The sequence below is a fragment of the Oryx dammah genome, unplaced genomic scaffold, assembly GCF_014754425.2.
Source record: "Oryx dammah isolate SB20612 unplaced genomic scaffold, SCBI_Odam_1.1 HiC_scaffold_23, whole genome shotgun sequence".
Classification (NCBI taxonomy): domain Eukaryota; kingdom Metazoa; phylum Chordata; class Mammalia; order Artiodactyla; family Bovidae; genus Oryx; species Oryx dammah.
In genome coordinates, this window is record NW_024070207.1 from 38,985,318 (window position 1) to 39,002,479 (window position 17,162).

General features: G+C 38.1%; 1 protein-coding gene across 2 annotated transcripts in view; it reads left to right on the forward strand.

Moving 5' to 3' along the window:
• Positions 1 to 1,658: 1,658 nt before the first annotated feature.
• The window catches only part of PHF6 (PHD finger protein 6), a 48,130-nt gene continuing 32,626 nt past the window's right edge, over positions 1,659 to 17,162 (forward strand). For both annotated transcript variants that reach the window (XM_040266188.1, XM_040266189.1), the window contains exons 1-3: positions 1,659 to 1,842; positions 5,756 to 5,939; positions 6,181 to 6,282. In XM_040266188.1, coding sequence (XP_040122122.1) covers positions 5,802 to 5,939; positions 6,181 to 6,282 — 240 coding nt within the window. In that variant the 5' untranslated portion in view covers positions 1,659 to 1,842; positions 5,756 to 5,801. The remainder of the gene's footprint in view (positions 1,843 to 5,755; positions 5,940 to 6,180; positions 6,283 to 17,162) is intronic.

Consider the following 17,162-nt stretch of genomic DNA (forward strand, 5'->3'; position numbering starts at 1 on the left):
CTGCACAGGTGCTACATTTTGTCACTTACACAATCATCAGTCTCATCCTCACATCAGTAAGTGTGTGAAGTTGGTGGAAAATGATGCTAGGGGTTGGGGTGGGGGAGAACCTGTTTTCAAACACACTGTAAATATTTGGAATACTCACTCTGGATCTTATGAAAATCTCTAGTCTCTCCCTTTCAAGGGTACAGGGCCTGGAAGAAAGGGCAAAGGGTCCTGCTTTGTCTACCCTTATTGGGTACATGTTCAGAAGGTAAAGAATCCGTCTGCAACACAGGAAACACAGGTTCGATTCCTGGGTCAGGAAGATCCTCTGGAGAAGAAAATGGCAGCCCACTCCTGTGTTCTTGCCTGTAAAATCCCACGGACAGAGGAGCCTGACAGGCGTAAGTCCATGCAATCCCAAAGAGTCGGACAGAACTGGGCGACTAACACTTTCAAATGGGATTTAATGTTACATCAAACGCCGTTCCTGTTTTCTTGCGGATTACAATCTAATGTTGCCGTTGAGGTCGGAAAAAAAAAATGGTGAAACAGCATTGAAATGGTAGCGGATCAAAACAATGGAAATCCACTTCTCCCCTCTTTATTTTTTAGACGGGAAAAATAGCTACTTGAAGGACATCTTTACATCGGTTTATTAGGGCTTTTTGTTGCTGTTGTTCTTTTAAACCACTAGTTAGCAGTCTGTGAGCCCAGGAGAAAAATAACAAAAGCTGACCCTTATGGCGTACTATGTGTGCAAGCATCATTCTATGTGATTTACACATATCAATCCATTTCTCTTAACAACCCTAGGAGATGGATACCGCTGTGATCTCCATTTTCGATATCTCGAAACTGAGGGACACAGGTAATACAACGTGCTCAAGGTCATTGAACTAGAAGTGGGAGAGCTGAGATTCAAACTCACGCAGTCTGGCGTCATACATTAAAGAGGAAAGTGCTCAGTTTAGGTGTTGGGTTTACCTGTGCGAATTATGAAGAAAATCACTTATCTTGTCTGATTGTAAAAATCTCATAACTTATACGGCCTGGTATACGTCAGGGACGCTAATACACGGTTTACTGGCATTATCTCATTTGTACCTCACAATAAACCCGTGAGCTACTATTTTTATCCCCATTTTAAAGATACACACAAATTTAAGGCACAGAGGTGAAACATGATTCGCCCACAGACTGAAATCCAGGCAGACTGACTCCACTACCAGCTTCTCAGTTTTTCCTGGCAGTAAAACGAGAGAATGGAGGACCTGAAAGAGATGCCACGAGAGTACAATGAAATAATGGATGTGAAAAGGCCTCAGTGAACAAGTGCAAGGGATAAGGCCTACCCACTTGAATCACTGTTGAAAACTGGTTACCCAGGGCCCCTGGTCAACGGTTTCTAGTCCCAGCCCAGTCCCTTCTCCGCCCAACCCACAGCGATATCTTGGAATCTCTTTCTCCATCTCCTAGGATTCTGCCCCCAAACACTTGGCTAAGCGGTGGACCGGAGAATAGAAGGTACGCGCGCGAGCAGGAGGTGGGGCCTGCTGCCCGGATCCATCCTGGGGGTGGCTTCTACACATGCGTCCTGGCTGGGCGGCTTCAGCTGCACCTCTGCGGCCAATCAGGGCCCGCGGCGCGCTCGAGACGTATTAACGCTCAGTGTGTCGTTGCGTGCGAGGGGGGCGACGTAAGGGCGCTCCGCGAGCCCGTCTCTCCTCGAATGAAAGGAAACAACCTCCGGCGACAGAGCCCCGCTCCCAGGCGCTGCCGGAGAACCGAGATCGACTTCTTTCTCTTTCCCCTTATTGGCGCTTCTCCCCTTCCCTTCGCCTCCGGGCCCCGCCGGTGAGTCCCCACGGTACCCTGGGCCCCCCCATTCTCTGCCCAGCGGGGAAAGACAAGGAGGATGGCGGTGGCCAGGCCGCCGCCCCTGCCCGTTGTTAAGGGGGACTCTTGGTGGTCTCGCTTTATTGTCAGGGACCCCAGAAGCGCCACTCATTGAAGGCGCTTGGCGAAGAGGCTGCTGAGAAAAGTGCTTCGGAGGAGCGGAGGGAGACGTTAGGCTTAAGCCTAGACTTCGGGGGAGGGGGCGCGACATTTAAGGAGGACAAAATACAGGGAATTTTTAGTCTTTCCCATCGCTTAGGACATATTTGGGGAGGAGGGGGACTCGCAGTTTGGGAAGAGTGAGAGGAAAAATTGTTAGGATGACAAGAAGGTTAGCCTTTCGGAATGAGGAAAAACTCCGGGGTGGGGGGACTTGGGGGTGAAACTGAGATACGAAACGAAGACTATTAGAGGGCTAACTCCTGGGGGGAGGAGGGTTCAAGAAAGTGGTAGTGTGATCTTTTCCTGGATCCAGGAGGATTGGAAAAGGACAATTAGGGGACCCTGACTTCACGACCGAAAGAAACCTGCTAAAGTGTTTTAGTGGGAGATAGTTTTGCGAGTTTATCTAGCGCTTGATTAGAGGGAGATCTTGGAGTCTAGTTTGTATTGAGGAATAAATAACGGAGAGGAATCTGGTACGTTCTGTGTACCATCCTTTATTATATGGACGAGCAGCTCGGCATTCTTTTGAAATTTCTTCGTTTCGATATTCTGCGTGGAAGTTGAAAAATCCTTTATTTTTGAAATGCCTTTTCTTTTCATCGGCTTACTACGTAATATCAGGTCTTCTTCATACAGTTCAAATTCTTTCTCTACCCTTGGGTTTGAAACAACTGGAAAATTCCTTCAGTTTCCTTTTGAATAACCGCAAAAACAGTGCGAAGCCTGTAACAATATCGTGCAACCAAATTCAGGTGCCCTTCCGGTTCGTCTCTTACTCGTTAATTTCTCTCCAGTGTAACTGATAGAAATACTGCTTCTTGGATCATGTTTATATATATTTTGGTCTGTATATTTCAACTTGCTTGCGTGTGGAATTGTTTGATCTTCCGGAACTGCAGTTTTTGTTTTGTTTTTCTATGAAAATGGTCTTTCAGATACCAGACATTGAATGAGCTCTCGAGTTGGTTCTTGAAGGCTCTCCTTGATGTTTCAGGTTATTGCCACCTTGGTGTTTTACAGCATCTTGGAAAATCAGAAATGCACTGATTGCTTCAGCCTAACTAAACAGGCTTTTCTATTTTTTCAGACAATGTTTCTCAGGCTGGTATCTTTGCCTGTTTATTTCTGCTTTATAACAGTATTCATAATGCTGTATTTCTTTTAAGGAAAAGGTTTCATTGTTGGGCGAAAGCATCAAAGTTTAATCTCTGCATGCCTGGAAAAACCTTTTAGACTAGAACTAAAATGCCATGTATTGTATGGATCATTATGAACTTATTATTGGTCCTTGGAATGCCCTTTTTCTTAAGTAGAAACCACAAATGTGACAGCATTAGATAAAAATCTATATTTTTATGATAAAGACATTTTTTGCTAGGAGTCATTGTTTCCATGATGTTCTCCACTTCATGTTTTACAAGGAGGTTGTAAAAAAAATTAGCAAGATATGCACAGAAGCATTATTTGAATTTTAGTGGAAAAATCCATTTAGTCATTGCACGTTGGGGAAAGTTTTTAATTGGTTTGGTGCACTTTTGTGTGCGTTTCTGTTCACTTAACAAATTATATTTAAACTGATTATAGAAAAGATACACTAGAATATTTTTGAATGCAAAATAAAGTGTACCTTTTTTTCCTCTTTTAGATTTTAGGGTCTTTGATATCTAGTAAAGTAGATATCAAAATTAGGATGAGACATTTATCTGTTTAAAAACGGAAAGAGGTAGAATTCAATATGGGTGGAATTTGGGGGACACCATTTTCAGAATTAATATTAAGAATAAAGAGTAATTTTCTAATCTAGGAATTTATCTTAAGCTGATTTTATAGCTTATGCTGGGGTATACAGAAATTACACATTAAGATGTCTGTATAGATTGGATTCGTAGTGGTGCCATCCTTTCAACTGGCCAAGGATGACCGGAAAAAATGCTGAATACATTACAGTGCTTTCAGAGTGTTTACTGTTCATTGCACAGTAGTAAAGAAAGCTAATTTAGAACTCCAAGTAGCAAATTCTGGTGCTATTTATGAATTTTGGTGTTTTGCATATTTAATTCTAAAGATGTTGGCAGCTATATTCTTGATAAAGCAACTGAACACATATTTGCCTGAACAAATGCAAACACACTTCCCCTTTTGTTTCTTTTGTTTCTCTGTTATGTTCTTTTTTTTTCTTTAATCCTAAAAGTATTTGCTGCCTGTTTTCAATCAGTTTCACAGTTTATAGCCAGTGCTGTGAATACAGTACTGTTGTAAAGTATCCGATGCCATTTGAAAGAGGGAGGTATTTAAAATTGTTGATAGCATTAAGAGTTTGTTAAACCCATCAATGCAGAGACTGTCAGGGCCTGTGAAGTTTCGTTACAGCAAAAGCCCTAGATATAAATTGATGAGAAGACCTGTTTCTTTGTGACTTTATGTTCACTTTTCAGTATTTGTGTTTTTATATTGTGAAGCACTGCCTGGTTTGCAGCTACCACCTTGCTGGCATCCAGCTGCTGCTGCTCTTGGTGAACAAGCGCTCCTCAGAAAGCCAGTGTGTAGTGTTAGTGAGTCCATGTTTTCGCATTTTATGAAAGGGTTCAAATATATGAAAGAATGGAAAGAATTTAGTAAGTTTGAAGATAAGAAATTGAGATTTTATTGATTGAAATGTGTGTTATGGTAACCGAGGTCCTGAACTACTTAGTTCTTTTGATTTGGGAAAATGGCACAATTCAAATAACTGATTTTACATTTGTTTTTGTTCTTCTGAAGAATCCATGTTGAGACTGATGGTCTAAATCTGAAACCTTTCATGTTAGAACTTTTTTTCCCTTTTTTTGTGAGACTATACTGCCTGTAATTATAATTTTGACTAAATTGAAGGCTCATTCAGAAAAATTTCCCATCCTTTATACAGTATTACTAATTTAAGTATGAAAGTTACTGCATACAGAACACCACTGTCAGTTTGTAACTTTAATAAGCAGACTTTTGGAGTAAATCTCAGAGTCAGATAACATAGTTTTTATAAATGATTGGTTCTTAAAGTCTATGTTTTTTAATAGACTGCTGTAAAACTTAAGTTTTCCTTTACTTGCAAAAGGAATACAGTAGCAAAAACTAATAAAGATGTATAAATGATTTTTTTTAAACTTGAAAAGAACTCAAATTTTAAAAATAAGTGTTCCAAAGTCATGGTTATGTAAAATTTCTCATTTGTTGGATTATCAATATGTGAACTTTACAGAATTGTGCAATTAAAGAATTCTGTTCACTCTGGACATTGTGTAGTTCTCAGTGGTTTTTGCTCTACTCTTAGATAAATAATTCTTTGTCTCCTTGAAGGGGCACCCTGGTATACATGAAAAATGTTTTTCATTAATTATGTCAGCAGATGACTATTTTAGCAGATGACTATTTTAATTTCACACATTGTTCATGTTTTATTTATCCGTGCAGAAGTAGTTCTAATTATTTCACATGTCCCTTAATTTGAAAGCAGTTTGATTTTTCCCAGTTACTTCATTAATTTATCTTTATGCATAGATAGTACACTTTGTAAAATTACAGAGGTTTCAGTGTTCATTTGTCTATACTAAGTAGCTATTTTAAATTATACATATTAAAACCTAGGTCAGATATTAAACAATTTACATGAATGTATAAATTGATTTTTAAAATTAATTAACCATTTTGTTGCCCTTCTTATCCTCTGTAGCTTTTCTTGAGGCATAAAGTGGCATTCTAAAGGCAATTTAAAAATCATGTCAAGCTCTGTTGAACAGAAAAAAGGGCCTACAAGACAGCGCAAGTGTGGCTTTTGTAAGTCAAATAGAGACAAGGAATGTGGACAGTTACTAATATCTGAAAACCAGAAGGTGGCAGCACACCATAAGTGTATGGTAAGTATGCGCGCAGCAGCCGAGAGACCTGAAGCGGAGAATCTTAACCATGAATAGTCCTGAATACTAAACAAAACAACACCAAAATGAGTTAAACGGCTAAGAAGTGCTTCCTCGCTAATGTTGTGTCATTTTTACTTTACTATTTCCTTTGAAATTTAGCATCTTATTCACTATAAATTACGTTTCACTGTAATTTCTTTTTATATGAACCTTAATTTCTTTTAAATGTAATTTATAGCTGTTCTCATCCGCTTTGGTATCATCACACTCTGATAACGAAAGTCTTGGTGGATTTTCTATTGAAGATGTCCAAAAGGAAATTAAAAGAGGCACGAAGCTGGTAAGTTGCTATTTCTGCCTCTTGAGAATAAAACTTATTTTAAGCTCATTAAGGAGGAAATTGCTTATTTTAAAGTGTATTGCCTTATTAACTGAGTGTAATTTTTTAAAAATTGCAGTCTTATTTTTTCCCCCAAATCAGCAAATTGCAAGGCTAGTTTTGTTTGCCAATGAACAAAAAAGGAGTAAATCAATATGTATATTTATCTTCCCCCCCCCCAAAAAAAAGTATTAAAATCTTCTTGGGGGCTGTGTTGACTTAGAAACAAGCAGTTTGCTTAATTTGAATTTTTTATGTTAAAGTCATCATTCAAGTTTTTTTTTTTTAATTAAAATTCTGAAATGTTTTTACTTTCCATGATAAAGTAATTGTTATCATTACAAATGAAGATGACAGAGCTGTTTCAACAAGAAAATGTTAGCAGTGTCTGAACACCATATTTTACTGTGATTCAGTTATACAACACAGTGTTTATGACTTTGGATAACTTTTGGTGAATTTTACAGTTTTTCCCAAACTTCACCAGTGTAATGTTCCTGCAGTTGTCTTCACTACCAAGTAACCAGTTTGGCAAGATACTGTATTGTTCTGGTGGAAAAGTAGTATTGTCTCAGGTGGTATTTGATACGTTATAGTTTACATTGAGATAATTTCTTCTTATTTGGTTATTTTTCTCTTCTAAGCTCTTTATTGAATCTGTAAATGTACCTTCAATAGCTTCACTATCAAGTGTTTCATTATTTTATAGATGGATTTGGCAGAACATATATCTATGTCCTTAGACACTGAGTAATCTCCTACTTCATAAAGAATCTTGATGGGAAGGAGGGCTATCATTTTGATATTGGGAATAATCTATTTTGAAAAGTAGTCAGTTTTCTATAGTTTAAAAATAAAAGCAGTATGAAGAAGTTCAAAGAGAACATTTGAGATTTGTTCTTAGGATAGTCTTAAACTCTAGAGTCACTATAGGCAGAAATGGGAATTTAGAGGTCAGACATTTTTGTTGTTGTTGCAGTGAGACCTTAACCATGACAATGTTTATATTTCCCATCCCCAAAACTGCAGATAACAATAGAATGCCCCATTAAAAAAATGTGATCTTTTTATCATTTGGTGGTTTTAGATTTCTTCATGTTACTGTGCTTGCTGAGTTTTGAGAACCGGAACAGTATGTTTTTATTTCCTAGTCCTTAAAAACCAATTTGTATATGAAGAAAGAGTACTATTTACTTGAAACTAGTTGTACTGTAACCCTTATCAGCCATTGTTTTTTCCTTGGCATGATGAATATTCATAGAAAATGTGTCTACACCCTGACTTGTTAGCATTGTTGTTATTCTGTGCGGCTGCTCTAGTCAGAACAGGAGCACTTTGGTCCCTGATGTTACTGTGTACTAACAAATGCGATGCCTATTTTTATAAGAAGCAGTAACATACATCTATCAGTATTGCTAAATTCAGTGGAGATTTAATTTATTTAAATTAGATAAAATTTTCCCTTTGTGCAGAAAGCATCAGAACTTTGTACAAATTTCACTATTATAAATTGTCTTGATTAATTTTTAATGGCAAGATGTGGGGAGTTAATTTTTTTGCCCTAGTGAGTTATGCATAACTAAGCTTATTCCTTGATCTAGGGAGTAGAACAGTACTGGAGGTTAAGACCACAAGCTATAGTAACAGACGGGGATTTGAATCCTAGCTCTCTTACTGACTAGCTGGGTGACCCTGCACAAGTTCTTTACTTCTCTATGCCGTGTTTTCTTCACCTGCCTAAAGGAGATAATGATAGTCCCTGCCTCCCAGGGATATTGTGAGAATTAAAAAGAAACTGTAGAGGACCTAGCATGGTGCCTGGCACATAGTTAAGACTTGAAAAATGGCAGCCCTGTTGTAGTTATTGTTCATAAGTAATAATAAGACCCTGCTAACATTGTTGTAGGCTAATGAAAAGCCTACTGGGTTGAAAATTCATGAGGCCTGTTTTGTTAATAGCTGCCACTGATAAATTATGTAACTTTAGACAAGTCATTACCTTATTTGTATTTTTACCAGCAGTATAAATGGATAATGCTGTATCACTGCTTGCTATACAGTGATGTTGCATAACTAAAACGTGCTATAAAAGATGTAAAGAGTTTTACTTTAGGGTTTTTTTTTTCTTTTCTTTTTTGACATTCCCCGACCAGGGATTGAACCCACTCCCTTGGCAGTGATATAGCGGAGTCTTAGCCACTGGACTGCCAGGGAAGTTCCTTAGGAAAGGTGTTTTGCAGCCAAAATTTTGAGGCTGTGAGCATCCAGCCTTGAGTAATAGTGGCAGAAGGAGAGAATTTTTGAGCAGGTATATAATTTTGCTTCCTTTCCTTCTCTTAAAATGTCAGAATTTAAATAATTTACATAGGGCCTAGGACTAGAGTAGCATTTATATGTTAAATTTTGAAATAACTTTTAAGTCTCCTTTTTACCCTTAGTTTTGGCCCTTCCATTATATCATTTTTACATGAAATATTGTCAAGTAACCAAAATTCCAGATTTTGGTTTTCTTCTTTACTTTTCCCTGTGTAGATTTATCTAAGCAATTAAAAGGGCATAAATCAGAAAGCAAGAGAAAAAGTGAAGTGTTTCATGTAAGTAGGTAAACTGTATGAAAACTAGATAATCAGCTTCCCTAATTGACTTTTGGGGCTTCCCTGGTGGCTCAGATGGTAAAGAATCCACCTGCCATATGGCAGAATCCCCTGGAGGAAGGCATGGCAACCCACTCCAGTAGTCTTGATTGGAGAATTCCTATGGACAGAGGAGTCTGGTGGACTACAGTCCCTGGGATCACGAAGAGTTGGACATAACTGAGCAACTAAGCACAATTCACTTTTTAAGGCGTTTTATCTTGTGAGTCTGTTTGCCCTGGCTCTTGTTCATCTAGATTTCTAGGTGAGAAGTGGGTCAGTATCCATTGAAAATAATGAGAAGCAAGAGTGCTGGTCCATAGGTGCTTTTAAGGCAGGTTCCAGTCTGTATCTTGTGCTTGCCCCAAAGAAAACCATAAAGAGAAGAGGCTGGGGTGTAAGATGTAAATATATAGGTGGCCAGGCGCGTCAGAGTCTTGAGAGGATGGGAAGCCACAAAAAAGAAGGGGGTACGGGTGGCTAGTTTCTATGTTCTTGCTGCCATAGTCCACTTTCCAAGATGATCACGTCAGCCACAAGAATGGGAGAGAAAAGCCATTCTGCATGAACATGTTTATCTCTTTTACATCAAGACATTTGCCAGCATATAAGGTTTTTATAATTTAAAAGTCTTCTTGCAATTAAGACAAATTTTTTTTCCAGAATGGTTTCTAGTTCCTGTTGAATCCATATGTGGTGATACAACATCTGTACCATTTACTCTTATTCTTCAGCTATCTAGCCAAGAAATGCAAATTTCCAAGTAAAATTATGAGTTTTTGTTGCTGTTTTCGTTTTGTTTAAGGAGACACTTGGGAGGAATATTGAAGAACATACTCTTGATGAATGGAGCTAGGTGGTGAGATCATTAAGAGAGTATCTATGCGGGAATTCCCTGGCAGCCCAGTGATCAGAACTCATTTTCACTGCTGGGCCTAGGTTCAAGCCCTGGTCAGGGAACTAAAATCCGCACCCCCCCCCAAAAAGATATCTACATCAAATAATGAACTGTTTTAATTGGTACCTGTGTCAAATATATCAAGAACTCTTAAGACCGAAAGGGGTTAAGAAGCCATTTAGTTCACTTTCCTTCCCCTTAGGCAAGATTACCTACAAGCCATAAAACAAATTTTTTGGGGTCTATCTTATGTTTAAATATATTAAGAAATTGTGATTCTACCCAAGCAAGCTGAAACAGGACCATTATATAATATTGGTCTTACACTCTTCACAACTGAGAAATTCATCCTTCTATATAAATCAACTATCTCATTTAATTTAGAGTCGTTTATTCTAGGTCTGTCTCTTTCCATTAAGGGAAGTATTTTTTCTCTTGTGTTAAGAATGAAAAGTCCTTCATATACTTGATGACTATCCTCAGATCATTCCTAAACTTTCTCCTTTTTAAACTAAATTTTTCTCACGTCTTGAGAAATCCTCTGGACATTTTTCCTGTTTTCTTCTTCAGTAGCAGAGATAGCTAACATTTATTGAACATTTAGTATGTACTAGGGACTGGGCTAAGTACTTTAAATACATGATCCTTTTTAATCCTCACAGTCATATTGTGAGATAGGAAGGTATTTATTTTAACTTTACAGATTAGGAAGCTGAGGCTCAGAGAAGTAACCTGACTATGATCATAGAGCTGGTGAGTGGCAGAGTTAGAATTTGAATCCAGGGCCAGTTAACTCCAAAGCCAGAAATCTTAATCACTAGGCTATACTAGACTGTTTCTAAGCTCCCTAACCCAAAATCACATTTTAAAATTAAAGCTTAATAGTTTTCTAATAAAGATGGAAATAATACTGAATTTAGGACATTATCAGGCTGCTATTAATATAGTCTGTTAATAGCATTGTTAGTTTTTAGAACAAAAATCCTACCTACATACTATCTAAGAATATTCTGAGTCTCTGTTACTTGCAAGATATTTTTAGTAGCCTCTGAAAATAAAAAGACCAATTCTACAATTCTACATATTGACTTTGTTATTTACTCTCTGCCAGTTGAGTGCTTGGCACCCCAGCGAAACAGGAGTTTTGAGAGATCATAATCTAGATATGATCTGCATATATGAATCTGCAGTATGACAGTTTATAGATACACCTTTTTATTTTGTGTGGGAGGAGTCATGCCAATTTAAGTAGCTAAGACTATATCCCAGAGATGGTAAGATTTAAAAGGGAAAAGTATGAGTCCATGAAATAGGTTAACTGTATGAGAATGGGCCACTGAGACTGGCAGTAATAGATTAGAATTGAGAAAGGTGGGATGATTGCAGGGTCTTTAAACGTTAGACAGGAATTTCAACTCAGGTAAGAAGGGAAGGGAAGGGCAAAGCAGGATTTTTCAGGAGACTAGTGATATACATTGTGGAAAATGAAATACAATAATGGCAGCATACTTGTCTGCTGTACCCAGATGTCCTGCAGGCATCTTAAACTGTCTGTTCCACTGTTCATCATCTCCTTGCCCTGAAACCCGATTCTCTTTCTGAATCCTTTACCTTCCTTCTTCCATATCACTCACATCGATTCTATTTCTGGAATGTCTCAGCCTTTTTTCTTATTGTGACCCTATATCCAGTCTTTCTCTTTCCATCCTTCCAGCATACTGCTGGTAATTACTTGATCTCTACCTTTATAACCTAATATCACTCACTCCCTGACTCCAAACCTTTACTGATTCCTGTCTGCCTATAGAATATCTACCCTTCAGAAGGCATAACTTAACCCACCATTTTCATTGTTTATCTCATCCTCTGTCTCATTCTAGCTGTTTCCTGACTATCCTCCACTTGTCCCCCACTGCTGTGCATGTACTGAGGTTATTCATCTCCTAGCTGCCTCTCAGAACTCCGGGTTTTGAGTCCAATTCAACCTTCATCTTTGACATAGGGTTTAACACCCTGCATTGTATTTGTTACAGGTGCACAAACCTTTCTTCTCCACTGTGTTGTGAGCTCTGGGAGAGCAGAAACTATTCTTTTTGCCCAGCATAGGATTAAGTGGGGGTGGGGGCTGGGGAATGCATGGAAAACACTTAGCACGGTGCTTGACATCTCATTTATGCTCAATTGTACTCTATTAAGTGGGCACTCCTTAATTGTTGGCTGAATTTGAAGGAGGGAAGGGCTTCAATGGGACAATAGTGTGAAGCTTTAATAATGGGCTAGGTGTAAATTGACCATGGAGATAAGAGTATAGGCATAAAATTCCTCTGTTTTGGTTAATCAGTGTTTGAATGTTGTTTGCAATTCTAACTGTTTAAACAGGAATGAAAGAAATCTAGAAGGAAAGATCAGGTTGCTTATTTGTTCAGGATGGTGAAGAGCTGTGTATGCCTCAAACAAGGACGTTTCCATGTTTCTTCAACTTTCATTCTCCCAGTAGGGTGTTAAATTTTTCTTGTTTTCCTTAGGCATTGTATTCATCAAGGCCTCTATCCAGAGTCTAGAAGTCATCTGTCTGTCAATTTATCAGATACTTAACTGAGCACCTACTTTTGTACCAAGCACAATGTTGGACACTTTGTATGCGATCATGAATAAATGTACTTTAGCCTTAGAATGTAAAGAATGCCACAGGGGATCTGGGAGAGCGGATCATAATTAATTTTACCTGAGAAATCAGAAGACTTCAGAGAGAGTGACATTTGAAGTGTGTTCCACTGGGAAAATGATACTGTAGAACTCAAAGAGGGACGAGTTTCAAGGAGGAGGAAGTACTTTTAACAAGTATAGAGTAGTAAATGCCAGTGCTATTTTTTAAATTTATTTTTTAATTGGAAGAAAATTGCTTTACAATGTTGTGTTGGTTTCTGCCATACAACAGTGCAAATCTGCCATAATTATACATATATCACTTCCAGTGCTATTTAGAGTATGTGGCTTATTTGGCATTCAGTAAGGGTAAAATGACGGAGAAGTCGATGGCACCCCACTCCAGTACTCTTGCCTGGAAAATCCCATGGACAGAGGAGCCTGGTAGGCTGCGGTCCGTGGGGTTGCGAAGAGTCGGACACGACTGAGCAACTTCCCTTTCATTTTTCACTTTCATGCATTGGAGAAGGAAATGGCAACCCACCCCAGTGTTCTTGCCTGGAGAATCCCAGGGACGGGGGAGCCTGGTGGGCTGCTGTCTATGGGGTCACACAGAGTCAGACACGACTGAAGTGACTTAGCAGCAGCAAGGGTAAAATGAAGCACCCAAAGTGTATAGAATGTTACCACTGCTTACTACATACAAAGAAGCACAAAATGCCCATGGACTTAATGGTGCTACTAAATCCTTTGATCAGGGATACTTAACCAGCAATCAGAAAGAAGGGTGGGTGGGTTGAAAAAGGTTCCCAAATGATTTTTGATGAGCACTCGGTTATGGATCATTGCCTTAGGACAGAGGTTGGCGCACTTTGTATAAAGGATTAGATACTTAATATTTAACGTTTTGCTAGCCATATTGTTTCAGTTGCAGTTATAGACAGTACCCAAAGAAGTGAGTGTGACTGTGTTCCAGTAAAACTTTCTTTGTGAAGACAGGTGATGGGCCGAATTGGGCTTGCCTTAGAGTATTTTTGGGGGTAAACAGGTAAATTTTTTTCCAGAAAATTTCCCTGGCTTCATTGTCATCTGTGTAAATAAGTGTACATGCAGCATGAAGCTATTCATATAACTGAATTGTTTTCAAAGCTCAGATTATGGCATGCAGGTGAAATGTGTACAGATATTTTACCTGTCATTTATAAAAAGAAAAATTACTTTGTTTTACTTTGGAGGTGACTAAAGAAAATAAATGTGAGGCCAAAGAGAAACTTCAAGTCTAATGATGGAGAAAATCAGGTCTTTGGCTATTAGTGAATAAACTACTCTTTTAAAAATTCAAATTTTTTTCTCCTTTGCTTTCATTTAATACTTCTTTGCAGTTGAGAATACTGTAAATTTATGTCATTATGTAATTACTTGTGGTAATGGAAGATAACCCAACCAATAATATAAAATAAATAATCTATGTCTGATTTCGGGGGGATGTCTTGGTACTTATTTGAGCATGGATTTTTGGTGTTCACAGATTAAGTATAGCAAGCAGTATGCACCCTCAGCCTGTAAGACCTACATCTTAGAAGAGCTTAAACATAAAGATCTGAGCTCCGAAAAACTCTGAATCTGAATCTTTCAGATAAGTAAAACAAATTTCAAAAGCTCCAATAAGAGAATTTCTGTTCCTCATAATGTTGCAGGAAGGGGGACCCCTTCCAGGGCTCGAAACTGGGCTCTTGTCTAACACTCAGAAATGACTTGTCTGAGGAGACACATGTGCTGACAAAGCAAGAGATTTTATTGGGAAAGGGCACCCGGGTGGAAAGCAGTAGGGTAAAGGAACCCAGGAGAACTGCTCTGCCGCGTGGCTCGCAGTCTCGGGTTTTATGGTGATGGGATTAGTTTCCGGGTGGTCTTTGGCCAATCATTCTAATTCACAGTCTTTCCTTGGTGGCGCAAACATTGCTCAGCCAATTTTCCTTGGTGGCGCAAACATCGCTCAGCCAAGATAGATGCTAGCTAGAGGGATTCTGGGAAGTGGACGGACATGCAGTGTCTCCTTTCGACCTTTCCCGAGCTCTTCCTGTTGGTGGTGGCTTATTAGTTCCGTATTCCTTATCAGGATCTCCTGTCATAAAACAACTCATGCAAATGGTTACTATGGTGCCTGGCCAGGGTGGGCAGTTTCAATCAGTGTGCTTCCCTAACAATAATGATGATTCATAAAGTTGGATGGAGTTGGAGTACATGATATTGAGAGCAAGGTCAGGAGACTAGGTTAAGTAAGAGCTTGATAGGCTTACTTATTATTAGTTCCTTGCCCTCTGATTTCTAAAAGACTTCTGAAATTATTTATTCAGTAACTGCTTAGATTTAGTCTGTCACTCTAGTAAAGTACTTTGCAGTGGCCCTGTTTTTTAGAAGCACTTGGAGAATTTAAGGTCCTAATCTATCAAGTCATTTTTTTAAATGACTTAGACAACTTTAAGAGTTCAGTTTTGCTTTCTAGCTTTCCATTAGACCTAATTATTTTATTATTAATAACTGAGGTATTGTTTTCTGTTATTAAAAAAAATACAAAGTGACAAACACCAGTGTAAGGTAAACTGCTCTCAATTTTTTGTCTCATCTCTCCTGTGAAAATATCTTAGGTACTTTAGTCCCAACTCCAACTGCTTTGGGTACTTTTTTTCCTTATAGACTTTTTTTTTGGAAATCTCTTGCATTCTCTATACATTTGTAGCAGTTTTCTTGGAACAAGTGTCTTGAGAGTAGTAAGTACTTGGCTGTGAGAATTTATACCTATACACTTGTGGTCAGTTACTGACATACATAGTAGATACACAGCAATTGAGCTGGGCAAACTAAGTCTTAGAACTTTTCTTCAAGAGCCTTTTCTTTCTACCTGTCCTAGAAGTTGGTATCTCATTTATTTTTCCTTGTCTCTGTCTGTGGTCTTAATTGAGTTTTTCCCTGAGTTTCCCCCATAGCTGCTAACAAAGCAGTATTTGTCCTTTTATTACTTAAGACTTCTTCCTTCTATAGAGTGAATTTCAGTCCTGGCCTCGATCAGTTGATTGAGGAGCAGATAAGTTCCAACCTTGGGCTCCTGCAGGACTTTAGCTAAGTCATAGTCCTTTCAGTTCTGTTCATCTACTCTCATGCTTGACTTTGTTCCTCTTTTGTTTGTGGATTAGCTCCTTGAGACTCTGCTTGTATGGCCCAACTTAATATAGTATAGCTTCCCAGAGAGTAGAACCCAGGTTACCAGGGGCAGGAGGAGTCAGGGAAATGGGAGATGTTTGTCAAAAGTTTCAAAGTTGCACTTAATGTAGGATGAATAAGTCTAGAGATCTGTTGTACAACATGATGACCATAGTTAATGATACTCTGTGGTATCCTGGAAATTTGCTGACAGTAGACTTCTGGGGATTATACCAATGCACCAAAAAATGGCAACTATATTGGAGAGATAGGTATGTTAATTAGCTCAATTATAGTAATTATTTCACTCTGTATATATACATTAAAACATGCTATATATCCTAAATATATGCAATTTTTATTTAAAAAATTTTAAAAAGATACCATGTTATGCAAACATCTGTTGAGTCTTGTTTTCTAATCTCCCTATTTTGGAAGACAAATTGTTGAATTTGTTAGGTCTACTAGATAGCAAACTGAATAGAGGGATAAAAGTAAAAGAAAAATCATTAACAACAAAGAAATTTTCACCTCTATTTAAAGAACTTGAAATCAGGGTTAGGCAGGATAAGCTGAGAATTGACATTATGCCTATCCTGAAGACAGGAAGTTGACCTTCAACAGAATATTTGATAGGTCTATTCGATAGGTGGGAAAAGACCTTTTTGCAAGGAGGAAGTAGTCCACCATTGTCCTTGAAAAATGTGTTCCCATCAGGTTAACTTTCATTTCTCCACATTTGAGAGAACTCTGACTGCAGTGCAAGCATGATGTAAGTGGCAGGTTAACACTTTTCTGATGAGGGCCCAATAGAGCCTATAACTGATTGAAGGGCAAATAAATGTTTTGTGTAAAGAGGAATACAGGATAACATCACTCTGGTCCAACCAGCTAGTGCCTTGCTGTGTAGGGGTTATTTTCCTATTCTTCAACTTTTTTTTTCCAGTAGAAGTCCTCTTTATTTTATTTTCCACAATATTTTTTAAAAGAAAAGTATGCTAGCCACCTATCTAGTTTCCTAACTTTAGTTGGGATTTTTATGTCTTTAATTGTCTTTTTTATCTCTTCCTCATTCTCTCTGTTCATTCTCTGCCCCTTCAATTGGATTGTTCTTCATTTTACCTTTTCAAATCAGACTTTTAAAATATTTTTTAGACATACTTGAAGATAAGTAGTCAAGTCTGCAGATGTTAAAAACATGAATGAGAAAAAATATGGTATATGATATTAAAATTTTCAGTAACATAGTAAGCTTAAAATCAAAATGTTTATTGAGTACTACATGGTAGTCACTGTGTATCTTCAAAAAACTTGGTCTAGAAGCAATCAGTGGATAAAATCTGTACATTTACAAAGATAATTAGTCATACAACGAAGTAAAATGGTAACAGCCAAAATGAATAGTCTATCTTAAGTCCCATAGGAGTTAAGTATTATTTCAGGGGTTGCAATATAGCAATGAT